The 21,027-nt window shown below is 46.0% G+C and overlaps 1 protein-coding gene across 3 annotated transcripts in view; it reads left to right on the forward strand.

Annotated features, from left to right (window-relative positions):
• Positions 1-20,860, forward strand: part of LOC306842115 (proline-rich protein 12-like) — a 23,189-nt gene extending 2,329 nt beyond the window's left edge. For 2 of the 3 annotated variants that reach the window (XM_079372185.1, XM_079372184.1), the window contains exons 3-17: positions 370-494; positions 6,624-6,781; positions 7,411-7,572; positions 7,837-12,533; positions 13,242-13,469; positions 13,564-14,257; positions 14,443-15,011; positions 15,298-15,414; positions 15,689-15,822; positions 16,089-16,540; positions 16,886-17,005; positions 17,440-17,537; positions 17,852-17,983; positions 19,205-19,300; positions 19,491-20,860. In XM_079372185.1, coding sequence (XP_079228311.1) covers positions 7,476-7,572; positions 7,837-12,533; positions 13,242-13,469; positions 13,564-14,257; positions 14,443-15,011; positions 15,298-15,414; positions 15,689-15,822; positions 16,089-16,540; positions 16,886-17,005; positions 17,440-17,537; positions 17,852-17,983; positions 19,205-19,300; positions 19,491-19,625 — 7,569 coding nt within the window. In that variant the 5' untranslated portion in view covers positions 370-494; positions 6,624-6,781; positions 7,411-7,475 and the 3' untranslated portion in view covers positions 19,626-20,860. Of the gene's footprint in view, positions 1-369; positions 495-3,750; positions 4,834-6,623; positions 6,782-7,410; positions 7,573-7,836; positions 12,534-13,241; positions 13,470-13,563; positions 14,258-14,442; positions 15,012-15,297; positions 15,415-15,688; positions 15,823-16,088; positions 16,541-16,885; positions 17,006-17,439; positions 17,538-17,851; positions 17,984-19,204; positions 19,301-19,490 lie in introns of those variants that run through there. The other variant, XM_079372183.1, reaches the window with a different exon arrangement.
• The last annotated feature ends 167 nt before the right edge of the window (positions 20,861-21,027 follow it).

Here is a 21,027-nt window from a genome sequence, read left to right on the forward strand (position 1 = left end):
GCACGGAGTGAGAAAGTGACATTATAGACTGCTGAGAACAAGCACTAATGTGAGGATTAGGCAGAGATTAACCAGATCTTCCTAAATCCATTGAGAGTAACTTTTCCCTCTAGAAGATTTGCATGGTCAGTTTAGCGTTTTCCTACAGCAAGTATGGGATTTTATTATAACATGCTGACATTGTGACCAGAAAAGAAAACAGTATGATCTGTTTAATAAAAAAAACAAGCTGTCTCATTTATTTTTCTACATTCAAGCTTTACAATGTATTAAAAATCACTGTCTGTATGGAGGCATCAAAAATAGTCTCATATACAGAAGCGTACAGTATCAGAATCTCAGTGTCCCCCCCCCCTTTCTGTCTTTCAGATGGTTCAGTCCAGCACAAGAGAAAAAGGGAATGCTGGGAAGTGAAGGTCTTTGATACTGCAACGCTGCAATTAATTAAAAATAAACAAAGATGGGGGGAGATTAGTCAGCAGAATCAAGAAAAGGTGAGAAATAAATGTGATTCAAATCATTTCTCAAACAAATATCCAAAAGCAAGTCTCTTTTTGAGCTATGATACACACTGAGGGTGACACAGGTCGAGTGCTTTATGCAGGAAAAAAAGGATCAATTTTTTTCATTTTTGGTGAACTTACATTAGCACATATTTCTTGTGTGTTACGACCCCTCTGACAGGGTTTTTATACAAGCTTGGAAGGCATCTATCAGATCTTTACAGGTGTCTCCACCTTGTCCTCTGACACTGAAACATACAAAAACAAGTTTTTAAAAGAAAACATACAATCTTTACACCTCTGGCTAAGTTTTGTGTAGGGATCTGTTCAGAAAATAATCACAATTCCATGGTAGAAATGTAGCAAATTAGAAAACATATAAGAAATGATGTTATTTGAAATTGTGCAGAAGAGACAGAATGTCTCTATACTCGTGCATCATGTGCATCACAGGGATTACAACAGTGTCTCCTCTCCTGATAATAAAGTATTTCAACTCAAAGCCCCTTAGCTGCTTTTATCTGCATTTGATGAAGAAGAGTGTGTAATCTGCACAGCAGCTCTACTAACACTAATCACTGCTGCATGTGGACATGCACCAAAAGTCTATACACGTAACACAAAACCAGCCGGCAGGAATGTTCTGCTACTCTCTTGCAGCAATAGGTCATACATGTGGGCGCCTATTTTAAACCTCCGGTCTATTTCTGCTCCTTAAGACATTTATGATACTGTAAGAAGCTCAGTGTAAATGCCACTATAATGTGAACAAGTATTCTAGCTGCAATTAGACTTCATGGTCATCCCATAAGCAAGAAGTGAATATGGACACAATGGGTGAATGCATTCAGCCTGAGGTGGTTATGGATGGTTTAATGTAAGTAAATGAAGCTTCCTTGAGGGCAAAAAGTTATACAATGACAAATTTTACAGGCAATTAAACTCAGCAGGGGTTTTCACGTTGCCTGGAGAACATGTAATGAGTGATTTAAAAAAAAGGTTTTTTTTCTTTACTGTATGTGTGGTGCTTGGTTTAACTTGGTTGGTAAAACAGGTCCCACATGTGGGTTACAGTCATCGTCACACTGGTTGCAGGTTCGACTCCCGGTCCTGACTTTGGCACGTCATCCCCCACATTTCCCGTCTCTCCCAAAAAGTCCAAGAAAAAATCTTTGAAAAAAGTTAGAATAATGATGGTTTGTTATTCCTGTCATAACTTACCACTTGTCGACATCCTCCTTGATGACCAGGCATGCAGCTGGCACAGCTTCATTAGAGTCAGGCATTTTGACAGAGCAGAGCGGAGTTTGTTGCGGTGAGCTGCTGCATGGGTTAAAGTCAAGTAGGTTATGGATTAGTTACAAAGACGGAGGGAAATACAGTAAGGGAGGTAAAGAGAAGGGTGACACATGACATGGACTGTGAGGAGCTTAAAGATGGGAATCTAATGGAAAATAATCACTTGAAAGAGATTAAAAAAAGAAGAGTTTGAGTTGAAAATCCTACTTTACTTGCTTTTCGTGAGTTTTGTGACTTTTCTCTCTCCTCTGTAGGAGTAATGTTTGCATCTGTTATTCTTATCCTTTTAAGTTCATCCATTAGTATGCCTACATTCTTTCATTCCTATGCTTTGTTTTAAACCCTTTCTAATGAATATGCAGTTTCTGACCTTTTGAGTCACACATTCTACATTACAAAGGCCTCATAATGCATCTAAAATGCTCACAACAGGGGAGAGCATTTTCCTGAAAAGAGTCCATGGAGCCTGACTTTGTTTTCACTGCTGGATTAGTAAAGGTTAAACTGAGAGTTGGAAGATGTTTTCAACCCAATAATGTGTTGAGTTAACATTTACAAATGGTGCCAGATGAACATTTGATAATAATGCAGAATATGTGGGCTTTAAAGCTGTATAATAAGGCAGACGTGGGAAGAATTATTGAGATTAAAAAAAACCCAACACATTTAAAATTAGATGTCTTATATCAGCCTGTAAAAAAATAAGAAACTGTTGTCTTTTAATCCAAGCTAGCACCAACAATGGAGTGAAGTTAAATGTTTTTAAAAATAGTAATGTATCCTGTTTCTAAATAAAGATCATTACTTTGATATGTAAGGAAAGTGAAAAATGTCAATATTGTGCACACAATGATTATTTAAAGAATGTTATGAAGCAAACCAAAATAACAAAACTGTATTCTGTTTTGTATATTCTGATTACATTGTAGATTGTTTAGAAAAATACAGCAAAACAATTTTGATTGTTGTTTCTGTATATCTTGTACACATACTCATGCACAACAGTAATCTTATCCTCGGCCTTAATTCTTAGTATTCCAGCCTTATTCATATTCATGTAACAAGTTATTTACTAGACTACAGTCAAATGTGTACTTTGAGATTATGTTAAGTGAATCAATGGTTTGGGTGGATATTAAATTTAGGTGTTAGTAAAATGAAGTCATACCGGTGAAATATGTGCTTTGCCTGTAAATGTTTTACTTCCCAGATGCAGTATTACGTGGACTCTCACTGACTATTTAAATTAGTATAGATATTCACCACGAGAGGGCGAAAGAAGATCACCAACACCGTTAATTTATTGACTACGAGGCCATTGAAAGGGTGCACCATGAAGACTTGTAAATATAGAGGTCACATCAACATTTAGCAAAATACTTAAGTTTAGATTCAACTTTACATATTGCAACACATTGCAATGCCTTATCTTTGTTGATGAGCTCAAATACATGTAAGTAACGGGTTGATGTAGTGCTCTAAGTAAATACAGTACCAAAAAAGCAGTGTTTGTGTAAAACACTAAAGATATGAGAAAAAAGAACAGCATCTATCTGTGAATCCGCCTACCGCATAATGAATGACCATAAAATCCATGTGTGCCACCTGCTGGCGGACAAATCAAGTACATACGAGGCCTGTTTGACAGCTTCTCCTAATATTATAATGAGCCTAAAATAGCTCCAAGTTTTTTTTAGACATTCGGTTATCTTAAGGGAGAAAATACCCAATATTGACGTTGGTGTCTGTCTGACTGTGGAAGGAAATAACTGCGTCTCCCACAGACTAAACATGTTGGATGTGCATTTAAAGAAGGCTTGAGGGCCTTTATATATTCATTTATATATATTTGGTTATAACTGTGAATAATGTTACACTTGGACGCTTCTTAGCCAATCACAGCGCTCCACTGAGCACAGCGTCGTTGTTTTTTTTGTTCGTGTAAAATGTTTCTATAATAAAAAAAAACAAGAGTATGAATGAGATGAAAATGTGGTAAAGCTTGTGTGGCCGGTGAATGGAGGTCAGAGAAGACAGAGAGAGTCTCAGCGATGAGACAGAGAGAGGGAGGACGGACAGCCGCCTTCAAAAATGGCGTCTCTGGAGGAAAATGAGAAAAAATATTAAACGCGGCCTGCTTTCTATTCACTTCCTACTTCGGTTTCTATGATTTTTCCCCCCGCACTCTTACTGCATTTTAAAAAAAATATATGGGTAAACTAACCGTCGTTTTTTTACCGAGAAGTTGAAGAAGACATTTGGAGTATTTTGTGGGGAATAAAGGGAGCCCTGTTTTATTTTGATGCGACGTTACTGACAGCTAGCATCTGCTGCTAGCCCACAGCTCTGCTCTGGAGAGGAGGAGGAGGGGTGGAAGAGATTTGCATGCAAAGGAAAAAAAAGAAAAAAAGATTCAGAAATTGGGAATTTCTATGCTCGTCTAAGGAGGGAATGATTGATACCAACGTGGCTCGTCGATTGCAATCGTTTTCTGCTGCTAGTAGCGTAGCAAAGACTAGCTTGAAGAAAGGGGAGGAGAGACGGTGAAAAAAAGGGGACGCATTCAAATCAAATGTTTATCAGCAAATTTGTCCATCAGCGGGTCAAATCCGTGGCATCTTCAGGCATGACCGTGACTACTGAGAGTGGACTTAATCAGCAATCGTGGAAATGATAAACGTGAAAGGCGCAGGAAAAGGAGAAAGACTGGGTTTTTTTGGAGGTGGTTGGATTATAACCTCGTAGACCCCCCTCTTTTTTTCATCCAGTTTTCTCCTCCTCCCCTCCATTTCTCTTTCAATATGCTGTTTTCCACTCCTGAGGACTTGCTTATGAAACCGGGGGAAAAAGCCTGAGAACCGAGAAACTGGAACAATCTTGGGGGGGCTTTGCCCGTGATCTGCTCGTTGCTTTCGTCCACATCGCACACATTTGTACACAGCACATAAATGGATAGAAATTACCCGGGAACAGGGTTTGGTGATTTGGGCGCAGGAGCAGGATGGAGTTACGAGAGATCGGCTAAAGCAAGGTATGCATTGGATTCAGACAATGTGCATGCATCACTGGCACTTTGCAGGGCACGACGTGGCCCATGTAAACACATTTTTCGCCAATGGGTTCATTTCTAGTGCCATGCCTTTCCATTTTGTGTAATGCATTGTCATGCAAACATATGCATAGTAATAATATTATAAACAGGAATGGAGATGTGTGTGTGTGTGCGTGTCGTGGGGGTGGGCGGGGTGGTGAGAAGGAAAGGTTTGGGGATATGAATTGTGTGATTGACAGACGCGGGTTTGAGGTGGACATGGCGGTGTTGGATGTAGGGGTATGTCTGGAGCATCCATAGGAATTATTGTTCCCTGTGTGTGCAGGCCTGGACACAGGAAGATAAATTCACTGGATTGATAGTAACTGCAAAGAGTGTAGACGCAGCAAACCTCCTCACAGCATCCTCCTGATAGACATCAACAAGAAGGACTGATATTCTTTATCCTGGAGGATGCATCTACACATTTTGTCGAACAGTTTCCTTGTAAATAAAGAGAAATCATAAATGGACATTCATCCTCTCCCAATTCAGATTACTAGTGGATTTTGCACAGTCGTGATCTAGATAATTTGTGGTTTGTTTTGGGTGCTAATTTGCATAAAGGGAATTAAAAATTAAAAGCCACTAATCATACTTGTTTTTCGCATATAAGTCTGAAAATATAAAGCCATGCCAGGGTGGATTTATCATATAATGAAATTGCCTGCACCGTGCAAAGAAAAGCCCTGTCTGTTAGCTTCAAGTTAGCACGCAAGCTAGCGCTGTATTGCATTCAAGTCAGTTCAGGCCTGTACACTAAAACATAGTTTAGTCTTATTTAGCTACACATGTTTTTTTCTACATATTTAGAGCCAGGCATAGCGGGCGGAACATGGTCGAAAGCCAGCACGTTTTTTGAGGCAGTTATTTATGGCTAAAACACCTGACTAGCTGCTGGTGTTTGCATGCAGCTTAGCATGCATTTGCGTCGACCTGCTCTATCCAGCTGTTAGCTACATCAACATAATCACAGTCAGCAGACAAATGGCTCGTTTGTCGTTTGTATAAATGGAAGAAACTGCGTTTTTCATTTGTTTTAAACTTGCACATTTATTTCCAGTTGTCTTTATACCCGTGAAAAAACGATTGGCCGTGGAGTTTAGGCCTCGTCTCTTCATTTCTACCTCTGCTGTTGCTAGGACCGACTAGCAGCAGCAGAGGTGCTACCATGTTATCTGGCTAGCTAGCCAGCCAGCCACGCATTTAATCTGTCTTTTGGTACAGCAAAGTTCTGCTACAGGGAAATACATTGAGATGGATTATGAGCTAATTTACTTTGTGAAATGATTCTGCAGGGAGTTTGACTTTACAGATGAATAATTACACATGCAAATAAAGTATTGCACTATTTTGCATGACACTTTTCTGGTTTGACAGATTTGCATCTACTGTAATACACTCTGGTATAGTGACAGAAAACCCATCATTGATACTAAATGTTATAATGAAAGGTTTTTCTTCTCATTGGTTTATTAATCAGACTCATTGGTGATTTTATTTTCTCACGTAGACTGCTGTTTAAAAAGTTGCACAAACTGATGAGCAGATTGGAATTGACATATAAGGAAAGGATATGAAAATGAATTAGTCTAATTTTGTGTGTGTTTAAGTAACTGAAGACGAGACACTCTTTCCTCTAGGGTCACATTTGGGAACAGATTAAGTATATGCTAATGTTCTCTGAAATTAATGACACTTCACAATTCCCCACTCCCCTTTCTCTTCAGTCTTGTATATGGGAGTTCCAGATCATCCCACCCTGAGTCCGAGCTCCTTCACCGACAAGCCTACGCCACCCCACACCCTCTGCAGGGCTATGCCACCAATCACCACCCAGGGAGCTCTGGCCAAGGCGGGGCTTGGGGAGCAGCTGGACGGAGTTTGGGTGAGATATATGTCATACCTTCCATGTAACCACCATAAGGGGCTCTGACAATGAATTATTGTGTTTCTCATTTTAGACCCTGGTAGATTATTGTCATTGAAAAAGTGTGCATTATAGCTCAACTGAGGTGAAACCGAGGATGTTAGAGGTCACCTCGGAAAAAGCGGGTTTTTATACTTGCGCTTTAATTATTTTTTTTTTAAAGATTTATTTTTGGCCTTTATGCCTTTATTATAGATAGGAAAGTGGGTAGAGGCGGAAAGCAGGGAGAGAGAGTGGGGAGAGACATGCGGGAAATGAGCCACAGGCCGGACGCGAACCCAGGCCGCCCGCGCGAGGACTGAGCCTCAGTACATGGGCCGCGCACGCTACCGCTGCGCCACCAGCGCGCCCAGTTGCGCTTTAATTTGAGGTTGTTTGCAGTAAAACATAGAGTTCGTTTCCACTTACATTAAGAGTTACTGATGTCATGGTTGATCATACAAATAAGATTACATTTAAAAATGTTCTTCATTTTCATTTCCTGTGTTATGAAATAAAATTGTTTTATAAATCTGCATCTTACTGTAAGTATTTACATTTTTTGTCAATTAATCAATAGTCATGATTCTGTCATTTTTTTCTCACAGGTTTGTCGGGGCTCTTCGACACAGGTCTGCACCATGCCAGCCCCTCAGCCCCAGACGCCTCCGTCATGAATCTGATCTCAGCCCTGGAATCCCGGGGTCCCCAGCCTCCCCCCTCTGCTTCCTCCCTGCTCTCCCAGTTCCGCACACCATCCTGGCAGACAGGTGGGGCTATGTTAGATCTTCCCTCATGTGTTGACATTCAAACAGGCCCCATAGTCAATATGACATTTAAAGAGCCTGAATGTTTGGCTGAATTATAATTTCAAGGGTTGCTATCAGAGCATTTGTATATAGATCTTCACAAAATCTTCATTTTTCAATCTTTCAATTTAATGTATTTTTATTTATCTTGTTTTGCTGATTAACATAATTTCAAACCTGTTGGATTTTGAGTAATTTTGCTATTTGTTTTTCTTTTCCATACAGCAATGCACACGCCTGCTCCTCCTGAACTATTCATATCTGGAGCCCTTCCTGGCTCTGGCTCCTTCCCCTCCTCCTCAGCTCTCTCAGCCTATCAGCATCCAGCATCCTTCTCCAGCCGCTCTTTCCCTGCCACTTCCCTCACCCTCCAGGATACCCCCACATTTAGCCCCACATCCAACGGCCTTCTCTCCCCACATGACCCTCTACTACACATCAAGGCCCCTTCCCAGTCCAGCCTGGGTTTTGATAGACTCCTGTCCTCACAGGGTGCTGCTGCAGCTGCTTACAGGGGCAGCCAGGATCCCACGAGCACATCAGCCCAGGCCTCTTCCGCCAGGCACTTGCAGTCGCACCAGTTCAACCTGCTGTCGTCACAACTCCAGGACCAGTCGTCCCAGCTGTACAATGCGTCCGTCTTTTCTTCTGCTCAGCCCCAGCCACAGTCCCAGTCCCAGTCCAATTCGGCTCAGGAACGGGCAGTACCTCGCCAGGACAGCGTTATCAAGCACTACCAGCGGCCTACGCCGGCTCAGTCTCAGCTCTCATCCTCTGCTGCCCACTCCCTTCAGCACTACCTCAGCTGTGGAGGAGCAGGGTACCAGCAGATTGCTTCCCATCACAGACACGCTGGCCTTTCTTGCAGCCCACTGGGTGACCAGAGCCCCTCATCCGACCACAAGCCCCCATCTCGCACTGAACAATATCGGCCAATCATCCAGCCTCCCTATTCCTCTTCCTCCTCCTCCTCCTCCTCATCTTCAGCCGGGAAAGGTTCCAAAAGCAGCTCCAGCAGTGGCTATTCTTCTGCCAGCTCAGCGTCCTCCTCAAGAACTCCCCACACCCCGCCTTCTGCCTCCTCTACCTCTTCCTCCTCTTCCTCTTCATCTGCCACCTCTGGGGCTCATCCCTCCAACTCAATTCCAACCTCCAGCTCCAGCGCAGCCCCGTCAAGGCAGCAGCCTCCCCCTCAGCCTGCTCCTCCTCCCCCGGCTCCTCAGCAGCCCCCTGCGACTTCCTCCTCAGCTCCTCAGTCTCTCCCCAAACCCTGCCTCTCAGGCTACGGCTCTCCTGTGCCCCCTGTGAAGACCCCCACCTCTGCTCTGACTGGTCAGACCCCACCCCAACAACAGACACAGTCATATTCCCCTAATCAGCCCCCTACCTCCCACCTGGCTCAGTCCTATGGTGGGTTCAGCTCACCACAAGCCCAAGACCTAAGCTCTGGTACAGGAGGGAAAGGCTATGGGAGTTTAGGAGGACGCAGCCAGTCATACTCGACTGATATTTATGGATCTGACTCCGCTTATGGATCACTTCCATCCTCTCTCGGTGGAGCTGGAAGCCCATCACTTAGCTACGGCGCTCCCGGTCACTCCCCTGCCCTTTTAAGGTCAAGTGGTTCATCAGGAAGTGGAGCATCAGCAGGAGGAAGCAGTAGCGGCACAGGAAGTGGGAACTCTGGCTCAGGAGGAGGAGCAGGAAATAGCATGACAAACGAGAGAGGTGGAGGCGGTAGTGGTGGAGGCTCTTATCATATTCCGGACTCCAGCCCTTCTCCATCTGGCAACTCGGGCATCATCCGTCCAGGGTTGCACTCCCCAGTGCCCACCTGTCCTACACAATCCCCAGGCGGTGCAGGCTCTAATAAATACATCTCATCAGTCCTCTCCCCTACTTTCCTTGCTTCCCCGCAGGGCTACCCCGACACCAGAGGTCCCAACACCCAAGCTCAGTCCTATCACTCCACCTCCTCCAAAACAAAGGAGGCTTCCATGCTCGGAGTGGGCTCTCAGAGATCCCAAGAGGAAGTAGATGATGATGAGGAATTCCTAATCCAGCACCTGCTCCAAGCCCAAGCAAGTCCCGGTCCCCAGGCTGCTCACCACCATCCTCAACAACAACCCCAACAAGCGTCCCAGCAAACCCAGCCTCAGCCCCAGTCAGGACCCCCGACCACTGATTCAGGCAAAGGGCTGACCTACGATATGGGTAAGACCTCCGAGGAGAGGTACCACCCTCAAAGTGTAATACGTACACACAGTGCCACATCCTCTGCCGGAGTAGGTAATGCAGGGTCCGGAGGGTCCATCTCAGGGCTGGAAAACCAGCTGGAGATGTCACTTAAGAAACAACAGCAACAACATCAGCAACACCATCACCAACAGCAGCAGCAGCAGCAGAGGAACGAGAGGTCTGTTGGAAGCAGCAGGAGCAGCGGAGGGAGAGGCAGTGCCGAACAAGTGCATTCACATCTCCATCACCATGACAACCTGGGGTCAGTTGTCCATTACGGGAGGGGGGACCCATACAGCCAACACGCCCTCGCCGCCCAACACTCCTCTCACGGTCAGCACGTGTCTTCACACTCGCAGATACCGTCCCACAGCCAAATGGAGCTCCAAAAGAAGCCGCAGGAGCGCGCCGAAATCCCCTATCCCCGGAAAACCCCGGAAGTCCAGCAACAGCATTCCCAGTCTCAAGCCGCCACCTCCCTTATGGACTCCCCCACCGATCAGTCGCGTCAGCCGCCACACCTGCTCCAGTCGGTGTTGTCCCACACCACCAGAAACAAACTGGAGCCCCACCAACAGCATCAACAACAACAACAACAACAACAACAACAACACCACCACAAGATGGAATCCCATCGGCAACACCAACCGCATCACAAAATGGACTCCCACCAAGCGCATCAGCAGCACCCAAAAATGGACTCCCACCCGCAGCATCAACAGCATCAAAAGATGGACTCCCATCAGCACCCACAGCACCATAAAATGGACTCACACCCCCAGCAGCAGCAGCACTCCATTAACCAACAGCAAGCTGTGATGGAAAGCGCCGGTGGGACGCTTGGCTCGAGCAAACATCCGAATCAGTCACAGTCCCAAACCACACAACTCCAGCTTCAACTCCAGTCCCAAGCTTTGGAGGTGGCAGCAGCCCACTACAACCACGGCCCGCCTCAACATCCGCACGAGCAGAGCCAGGTCAAACAGAGCTCCGTGGTGTCTTCTTTGGACATGCTCGAGCGCTCCCTCTCTCAGACCTCCAGCACTGACGTCGTCTCTGAGGATCGGCGTAGCGGAGCAGGTAGTGGGGGGAGGAGTGGCGGTAGCGCTGACCGCCACCGGCAGGAGCAGCAGAGGCAGCACCCGTCGCACCACCACTCGCAGCAACACTCCGCCTCCGAACTCCACTCCTTCCTCTCGGAGCCTGATATCGGCCTGTCCACCCCGTCTCACATGCACCATCTTTCCCAACACCATCAGCAGCAACAACAACAGCACCCCAGCTCTCAACACCAACAAGCCCACCCTCACCACCCCCACAACCAGCCCCACCCTCACCACATACCCACGCAGTCTGCCCAGTCATCCCACTCCCAGCCTCAGCCCGACCAACAGCAGCCCCTCTCCTCCCAGCAGAACCAGCTGGACCAACAGCGATCGGAGCAGCACCAGTTTGACACGGTCAGCCCAGTGGAGAAATCAGACCAGAGTCAACAGAGTAACCGCTTCGTACCCCTCACTTCCATCTGCTTCCCCGACTCCCTCCTTCAAGATGAGGACCGTTCTTTCTTTCCAGGAATGGAAGACATGTTTTGCGCCGAAGACTACAAGTCCAGCTGTGCCGGAGGCGCCGGACCGGGGCAGGAGGAGATGAACGACAGCCACGCAGGGCAGGAGGGAATGGATTCAATAAAAGCAGGACAGAGTGCAGGTGGAGCTGGGGGAAGTAGTGGAGCCAGCTTTGACATGATGGGCCACCACGGTGGAGATCAGGGGTATGAACCCTACTGTCACGGCCTGGAAGAACCCAGTAACAACACCATGACTCTGGATCTAGACTCCCTTAAAACCCATGAGCTCCCTTCCACTGTCAACACTGAGCATCTTGGATTGATACAGTCCCAGGCCCCAGCTATGGGAATGGGCCCCAATACCGCTGGTCCGAACAACCCTGGGCCCAAAATGTCTTCTGGGCCTGGCGGAGCCGGCTCGGGAACTGGTTCTGGAGGTCTCCAGTCACCCATTTTCTGCTCATCTCGTCCCAAAAAGCTCCTCAAGTCCAGCTCCTTCCATCTGTTGAAGGAGCGCCGGGACCCGAACACCCTGCCGAAGAAAAGTTACGCTCAAGAATATGAGTTTGAAGACGACGAAGATAAAGCCGATCAGCCGGCGGACATCCGACTGAATAGCAGGAGGCTACCTGACCTGTTGCCGGACTTGGTTTCGAGTTGCAGAAAGGGAGGAGCTGGAACTGGGTCCCTCAGTCCTTTAATGGGTGACATTGACTTTTACCACTCCTCTGGATACTCCTCTATGGGTTCACACTCCCTCATGCCTCAGGACGGACCAAAGAAGAGGGGTCGAAAGCCAACTCGACCCAAGAGAGAGGGTCCACCCAGGCCAAGAGGCAGGCCCCGCATCCGACCCATGCCTGAGCCCTACACGCCGCGAGGGATGATGGGAGAGATGGGCGGGACGACGGCGGGAGGGGGATTCGTTGCAGAGGGTCGAGGCAGGGGAAGGGGCCGTGGAAGCCGAGGAAGAGGAGGAAGGAGAGAAGATATGTACATGGAAATGAGCGGGAAAGAGCAGGAGCAGATGCACCATCATAATCTGCATCAGCAGCAACAGCAACATCATCACCAGCCCCAACAGCCGCTACACGAGCCTATTCCACCGCTAAAGGTCAGTCACATTCAGTGCAGAGAGAGCGGCGACGGTTCAAACTCGTCATTACGATAACACCGGTGTGTTCGCACTCGTAGGTGTTAAAAGTAAATGTAGGGCCTCAGGAAGGAAAACAAGTGGTTCATCTATTGCCCCCTTTCTTTAAATTAGTAACACAAAGTCTCTCCTAATTAATTATTAATTCATTAATTAGGTTACTAATACAGAACAAAGGTTACACACTGTATCTGGGCCAACTCACGGCATGAATCCAAACTTTTGTCGAGATAGAAATTAAATCAAATCTCTGACAATTACTCAACACAACACAAAGTTTAATAATAAAGTAAATAAAGTTTGCCTTGATACAGTTTTGATTTGAGTCATTTTAGGAGCCTGTGAATGTGAACTGTCAACTCCTCCGCAATCAGTTAGATCCAAAACTTATAATGAACTTAATCAACTAAACAATGTTACAATTGACCATTTATGAAAATGTATGTTAATACATTTTTATTTATTTTCAGATAAAATAATAAACGTGTGTTTTTGACCCAGCCAACATATATATTGGAATATCTTAATGATTTTCCAACTTTCTTTTTTTCTTCCATTTTCATAATAGTGAGATGAAGCATAAAAGCTACTAAGCATGTATTCATGTTTCCCTGCCTTTGTCATTCGTGAATTCATTGTTTTCATCTGTTTCCTGTTTTTTTTATTCAGATCAAGTTACCAATTGGTACTCTGTCCTCCTCTGATGCCTTGCTGAGGACGGACTCTCTGTCTGGCACAGACCCGGCTTTATCGGACGGCTCAGTCGGCTCGGCTCCCTCTCTCGGTTTAAGTCCTGGACCTCCATGCAGCACCGAAAGCTCCCGACTCCAGGAAAAAAACAAACCGAAGAGCCACATGATGAGTGAAGGTGTGGATGAAGAGGGGCTAGAGGAAAGGGTAAGAGATCCAAGATTATATCATGCTATTTTTTTTTTAACCATAGAATATTAAAAGGAATCCCATGAAGCTAAATATGTTCTGCTACTTCAAGGGCGATGAAAAGGACTCTGACTCCAAGGCTGGATTTGTTGCTTCATTCCTGGATTTCCTCAAGACTGGGAAGAGACCTCCAGGCTTGGACATCTCACCTGGAATGGAAGCTGACAATGGTGACACCTCACCTTGTAAATCAGGGGGTCTCCGCCCGCTGTCTCCTGCACCTCCGGCTCCTCCACCTCCGCCTGCATTCGGCGACAGTGAAGGAAACGGCGGACTGGCTCTTGGCAACTGCCCCAGCCCCAAGCGCCTGGAAGATGAGCTGAAGAGGAACCTGGAGACCCTGCCCTCCTTCTCCTCCGATGAAGAGGACTCGGTGGGGAAGAACCAGGACCTCCAGAAGAGCATCTCCTCCGCCATCTCGGCTCTGTACGACACTCCTCAGCTGCCCTCCAACATCCAGCCCCAGCTCCATTCTCCTCCGCATCCCCAGGCCGAGCCGGAGACCGCCCACTCCCCACTTTCTCCCATACTGCCCCCAACACTTAGCCCTCAGCCTCCCATGCACACGCCTCACAACCTCTCTCAGAACAATGAGCCTGATGTTCTCCAGCCCGAAGAAGGAGGCATGGAGGCGAACAAAGAGGAGGAGAACGAGGAGGAGAGAAGCATGGGAGGGGATGGAGAGAGTGAAATGATGGAGGAGGGGGAGCCACTTCTGGAAACATTGGGTGCGCCTCATCTTGAGGGTGAGGCTGTTAGCTACATTTTTTTATTTAATTCATCCCCCAGATTTTTTCCAGGAAATAAGAGAATTTACTGGATATTTGTAGTCTGATAAATGACTGACCGTAAATTATGTTCAGAGAGCTTTACTCTTCCGGTCATTGACAGGAAATTGACTAACTTCAACTTGGCTTTTCTGTCCTTTCAGCTCACCTTCCAGAGATTCCTCCAGCGCCAGAAACTCCTGACCCTCCCTCTGCCCCTCCCTCTCCCTCCTCATCCTCCTCTCCTTCCCACTCCCCCCTCCCTCCCCTTTCGCTCCCTTCACCTCCACCTCCACCGGAAGAACAACAGGAAATCTCCCAGCCTCCGAGCCCCGTCGCTCCAGCATCCCCCTCAACGCCAACTCCCCAACCCGCTACCCTTCCTCAGCCTGTCCCTGGCACCCCTTCTCCTCCTCCTCCTCCTCCTCCTCCTCCCCCTCCTCCTGCCTCTGCTCCTGCTCCTGCTCCTGCTCCTGCTCCCGCTCCCGCTCCCACTTCCCCTGCTCCACCGTCTTCTGCTCAGAAGGAGTCTCCCACGCCATCTCCGGAGTCCCCCGCCTCTCCAGAAGAGCCCCCGCCTCCTAAGATCACCTCGCTGCACCTTGCCCAGAAGCAAGAGGATGCCGCCATAGCTGGAGAGAGCGAGGAGGACGAGAGCGAGAGTGGAGGGGAGGGAATCTTCAGAGAGAGGGACGAGTTTGTTGTGCGGGTGGAGGACATTCGAACCCTCAAGGTATTTTTTGTTTTTTAAGGGTGGAATTAGGTCGTTCATGAACACCTGAAGACTCTCAAAACAATGTTTGCCAAAAACAGAGAACAACTGCATGCTTTCCTTTTAGGCAAACAGAAGAACTTTAGCAGCCTTCACATGAGGGTGTCGGGTATAGAAAGGGTTTGATAAGTGATTGCTGTTGTTGATGCAGAGTAGGAAAAATGACATTTAGAAAATGTGTTGAGGGGTCTTTAAGTCGCTGCAGAGACATCTTTTCATCTCTTCTCTGTTGTGTGTTCGTGCACAGCTGGCCCTGCAGACGGGACGCGAGCCTCCACCCATCTGGAGGGTGCAGAAAGCCCTCCTGCAGAAGTTCAGTCCCGAGATCAAAGATGGACAGAGACAGTTCTGTGCCACGAGCAACGTGAGTTCACCCTCTAGGTTAACCACACCTGCAGACTCTTACATTCATATCAACACATTTCCTGTCACTCTCCAACTCCACCCCCCCCCACCCCCCATAAAAACCCTCCTCCCACTCTAATAAATTATCTGTTAAAAAAAAAGAAATCTTAAAAATATAAAATCTATATTGTTCATAGATTGTTTTGGAGCAGGTCGTCATCGTCACGTCAGAAATGATAATGAATGTTGTTTTTTCTTCTGTTGTATAATTTCTTCTTCTGTTTGTGTCTCAGTATCTGGGCTACTTTGGAGACGCTAAGAGGCGATACCAGCGGATCTATGTCAAGTTTCTGGAGAATGTAAACAAGAAGGACTACGTTCGAGTCTGCTCACGTAGACCATGGCGCAGAGCAACGCCTGCCCTCAGGTACCAATAAACGCCACATTAAACAATCTAAATGGCATCATTGTGAGGACGTGTTCCCCAGTGAGATAAAGGTAAACAAATGTGTCGTTGCTCATTTCAGTTCCGACCCACACTGGTTTGCTGAAATTAAGCAAATCAGTTTGATTTTAATTCCTGTCATTGTATCAGCAATGTGTTTTGTCGTGATTTGTTTCTGCTCCTGATGTTTGACGTTTATATGTTTAAGCATTTTGTATAATCGTAGAAAATGTCCTCGTGTGTCACAGGCGCCCGTCCCTCCCCAGAATGGCATCCCCTCCTGCCAGCCAGGCGCCGGCAAAGATAGTCGAGAAGGAGGAGAGAGTGGCTCCACCGGTCCAACGCGAGCAGAGGGAGAAAACAAGAACCGCCACCAGCGCAGCAACGAAAGAACCGAGGGAAAAGAAGGAGGCTCCAGCTGCTGGGCCCAAAACGAAGGAGAAGGAGGCCGAGAAGGAGAAGAGAGCGCAGCCCCAGCAGGAGAAGGTGGACAAACGTGCCGCAGCAGCAGCCGAGCGGGGGAGAGCAAAGGAGGAGAAGAAAGCGGTGGAGAGGAAGGAGAAGGCCGAACGCCCACCCAAGTCCAAGCCGACTAAAGTGAAGGCGGAGCCACCGCCCAAGAAGAGGAAGAAGTGGCTGAAGGAAATACCTTCGTCGTCAGACTCGGACTCATCAGAGGAGGCAGCGAGTGAGAATGAAAGTGAGAGGCCTTTGTGATTCCTAATGCTGGCTTCATTAAAAGTCACTGAGAGCATTTAAAATAGAGTTTCTGAAAATTGAAGACGGAGTGCAGCCAGGAAATATCATGATTAGATATTTAAAGAAATTAGATCTCAATTAATTTTTTTAAATTTAGAGAAATGGAAATTTCTGGAAAAAAAATAAATTATGAAATAAAAATGAAGACTAATATAAATTACAGATCAGGAACAATGTGATTCAAGCACGGACTGAAAGGACCGTGGCTTCTAATAACATTTTTAAAGCTAAGAAAAAAAACCCAAACGTGTTTGATAGAAGTTAACTCTGCTTTTTGTCAACTCAGTGCCAGTGAAAGGCGGAGTGAACAACCGTGCCATGAGGGAGATGTTCAGGAGCTACGTGGAGATGCTGGTCAGCACAGCGCTGGACCCCGACATGATCCAAGCTCTGGAGGACACAGACGGTAACAGCTGCACGCACGGTGCATTGTTGACGCTCGACAGTGGTTCTATCAAAACGCATGTGCACGTAGACCTCAGCTGTATCGATGCATTAGACGGCTTCTAAGTTTTTCCGTTGATACTCAGGCAGGTTTAAATAGCCATTAGCATCGCAGACAAAAGTAGCAGCTGGCAAGTTTCACATCGGGACATCCAGCTTGACAAACTGGCCTTACAGTAGCAGGGGAATTCTGCAGCGTGCATATTTCACTGACTCGTTCGGCGCCTTTTGAAATCTAAAATCAACGAGGCGTGACAGGTCAAAGGAAAGCACCAAGAATGCTGGTGGATGAGCGTGCCAGAAAGAGCTGCTTTGAAACTGCCCACGGTGTTAAAATGATTGGCGTGCACATGAGTGATGACTAATGAAAGCTCCTCTACCTTGATTGGCCACCAGATGAGCTTTACCTCCCGCCGATGAGGAAGATCGACAGCATCATCAGCGAACAGAAGAGGAGGCTGTTGAGACGAGTCGGGATGAGCGCTCAGCAGCAGGTAATCTGTCCTCTTTGCCCCGCTTCTCACTCTCTCCACCAGGGCTGAGGAAAAAAAAACCCTCAGCTTGATTTTACATGTTCATGTTAGGTTTGGTTTTTAGAATATGCTCATCATTTGAGAGGCAGGAAATGTAGACCTTCCAAAAAGAAAAATATTAGACTAAGGATCATGCATGGTTTACAGTACAGTGATACGTCGGTAAACAGAAACTACATTTAAAACAATGAAATCAAAATGCTGAATGACTCGGGTGTAATGATAAGCCACTTGGTTCTGACATTGCTTGTACTGTTGTTCCTCTTCTTTGACAGGAGGTCCTGCATGCGTACCCTCAGATCATTGTGGACCCGCTGGACTCAGGAGCGGTGAGGGTACGGTTAAGCGGGGACGCTTACAACCGCAAGACCCTCAACAGAGTTAAAAAGACCCTGCCTAAACCCCAGGTATGGTTTACCAAGGACTCATGTGTTTTCAGTGAAACGCCACCTCCTGATGACAAATAGATTCTTTTCCCCGTCATTGTTTGAGTTGGAGTTTGCGTTTAATACCACATGATTACTGGTTTCTGGGTCGGGCTGAGACCATGGGTGCTTCCAAAGTGCCTACTCAGTCTGACTGTGAACAGTCTCTACAGCCCGTGCTGTAGTTTGTTAGGACCTACTGTTCAGAAGACAGATATTTGTCCCTACATGGTCTCATTCATTCAGTGTGGAAATGTCCGCCTCATGTGGTTTACACTCCGACTCCGATGTGATATGCACAATTGCTCAGTAAGTAATACAAAACTTCACTTTGCATTTCATCAATTAACACAAACCTTTTAGAAGGCACGCCCATCCTCAAAGTAAATTTCACACAGCATTGTGGGTGTTAAAAATACGTTTATATTTCCTGAAAGGATGCCTCCAAACCATACTGCACAAAACCCGGAAGTTAGTAACCATCCTGAAATGTTCAGTCTACTGAGACCTGAGTCCACCGTGTTTTTACGGTGAAGATGGAGGCACAGAAGAGAATATTGTGCGAGCTTCCCCTCCTAGCAACCTGCTGCGTGTTCAGTCTGTCCTTCAGGGAGCTGAAAGGGGACTTGTTGACTTTGGTTTTTATGCTTTCCAAGAAATCGAAGTTGGTCAAATGTGCTCCATCTTATTTCTTTACTCATTTTATTTTTGTTTTATTCTAAAATGATAATCAAAAAAACACTTGGCTTGCAGCATAGTTAAATATAGACACATTTCATGAGTTTGAAATCGAGTGACCATGAATGGCTCCATCAAAAGATCTAAAAGGAAAAATAAAACTACAAAAAGTAAAAAACATTATTTTATTTTTTTGCCATTTTAAGATCACTATGCAGCATGAAGGTTCTTCTGTCATGATGCCTTTGTATATAAAATTGAATCCCCAACACTTTAACACTCGGGTGCCAGTGTGGGATTTACAGCAGCCGTGTCAACACACTACGGGAACTTCGGGAACACACTGAGACATGCACCAACACCGTCAACGTTACACCTCTTTTACTCCTTCGATAGGCGGATCAGGGGCGTAACGACTTCGCCCCACCATACAGCCTCTGTGGGTTCTAGACGTAACAGGGGCGCAATCATCCTGAAATAACCTGCTGATGTGAGAGTTGATTTTATTTATTTTTTGTCTTTTAGGACCTTAAGCTGTCAGCTGACTCGTATCGCATCTACAGTCTGTACCACTCCTTGCATCACTATAAGTACCACACCTTCTTACAGTGCAAAAAAGAGGTAAGGGTTCACATCTCAAGTTTTTGTCAAATTGAATGATTTATTTTTTTTATCATTTCGAGCATGGAGCTTTCGGAGCTTTGGTTTAGTAAGCAGACATCTCAGCAGATAGATCCAGCGTGTACATGCTGTCTTTTGGCTCGGACCCCTGTTTTGAGTCTTCTTCAACACAATCGTCTTGTGTTTCCAGACCAACACCATCGAGCAGGCGGCCGAGGATCCGGGCCAGGAGGAAGTGGTGCAGCAGTGTATGGCCAACCAGAGCTGGCTGGATACACTCTTCAGTTCCTTCATCGAGCTGCTCACGCTCAGCACCAAAGCCTGAGCTAAACGCAGAAAAGAGACTAAGAAAAAAAGGCAAGGGGAATGAAATGAAAAGAAAATGGAAACATGGAAAAAGATTTATCCTACTGTACAGCCCACTCCCCCCCCAGATCTCTAAGATCTGAAGATGGATTTTAAAGGCCCTTGGTGAACACAAGAGGGTCTGTTCATGTGACCTCGGACACTGGCCTCTGTTATTTTTCTTGCTGTCGATCAAAGACTAAAGAACTGTCTCATTTTCTGAGGAAGGGAGGACCCCACCCTACTGGTCCCTGGCAGATCAGGAGGGAATTGACCATTGTTGAAAAGGGAGCGAAGGACAAAGAGGACGAGCCGCGAAACACCAAGTCAACGGAGGAGCCACTGACATTGTGTAAACCGCGTGTCATAAAGACGATGGTTCAAAGAAAAACTGTTACCACTTAGTTTTTACATAAATTATTTTTTTGAAGACTAACATCAGCTGTCGGCTTTTGAAAAGAGTGGACGAGGGTGAGAATGCTTTTTAAACTGCGTGCAGAGTGTGCCGTGAGCAGCGTGAACATAGACTTGTCCAGGACAGAAACATGAAATGTGATAACACACCGCTCTCTCTCTCTCTCTCTCTCTTTCTCTCTCATCCTGTGCTATGTGAAGGGCAGCTCCAGTCCGCTGTGTGATAATATATAAACACATTTTTATTATTTATATGAGGAGGTTTTTAACTTAAACTCTCACAAGCGCTGGGTTTGCTGCCCGAACATTTTAAAAACCTTTTTAATTTTTACAGGTTCAGTATACAGTCGTTACCCACGTATCCAAGCTGTCTTCCCTCTCTATACAAACAGGACACATGCTGAGACAGAAATATTGGGTGTAGTACAGTGGGTGTAAAGTAATTAAAAAAAAAAAAAATAAGCAGAAGAGGAGGACTGGCAGATCTATTTGAAACTTTACATTGTTGTGCTTCAGTTCAACCATCAGTCATGCAGGTGCAAAGAAAAAAGAAGTAAACTATCCATTTCCCAAGTGGGAAGAAGGAGTATAAATAAGTAATATTTAAAGAGGAAATAGTCATTTCATTGTTATCATTTTGATGTTTGTGCATACTATGACTTATTTTGAAAACAATCTAATTTTCCATAAAAAAGGAAAAAAAAAGGCGTGTAAATATTGTACAGTTCTTGATGAAATTCTTTGTCCTTCTGTACATTAACTCCTGTATTTGAGAAACAAATAAAATCTGCAAAGAACAAATGGTCTTTCATTTCCCTGCCATGTCTTTGTGGACTTGTGTTGATCGTCTGAAGAGTGAGACAGTAGATGTTGAGTATACTTTGTGACGTCTATGATCAAGTATGCAACGAAAAGCAATTTCAAAAATTAAAACTTCAAAGATTTATTTGTAATTATCCCATTTGAAT

Source organism: Symphodus melops (assembly GCF_947650265.1).
Source record: "Symphodus melops genome assembly, chromosome: 21".
Taxonomy (NCBI): domain Eukaryota; kingdom Metazoa; phylum Chordata; class Actinopteri; order Labriformes; family Labridae; genus Symphodus; species Symphodus melops.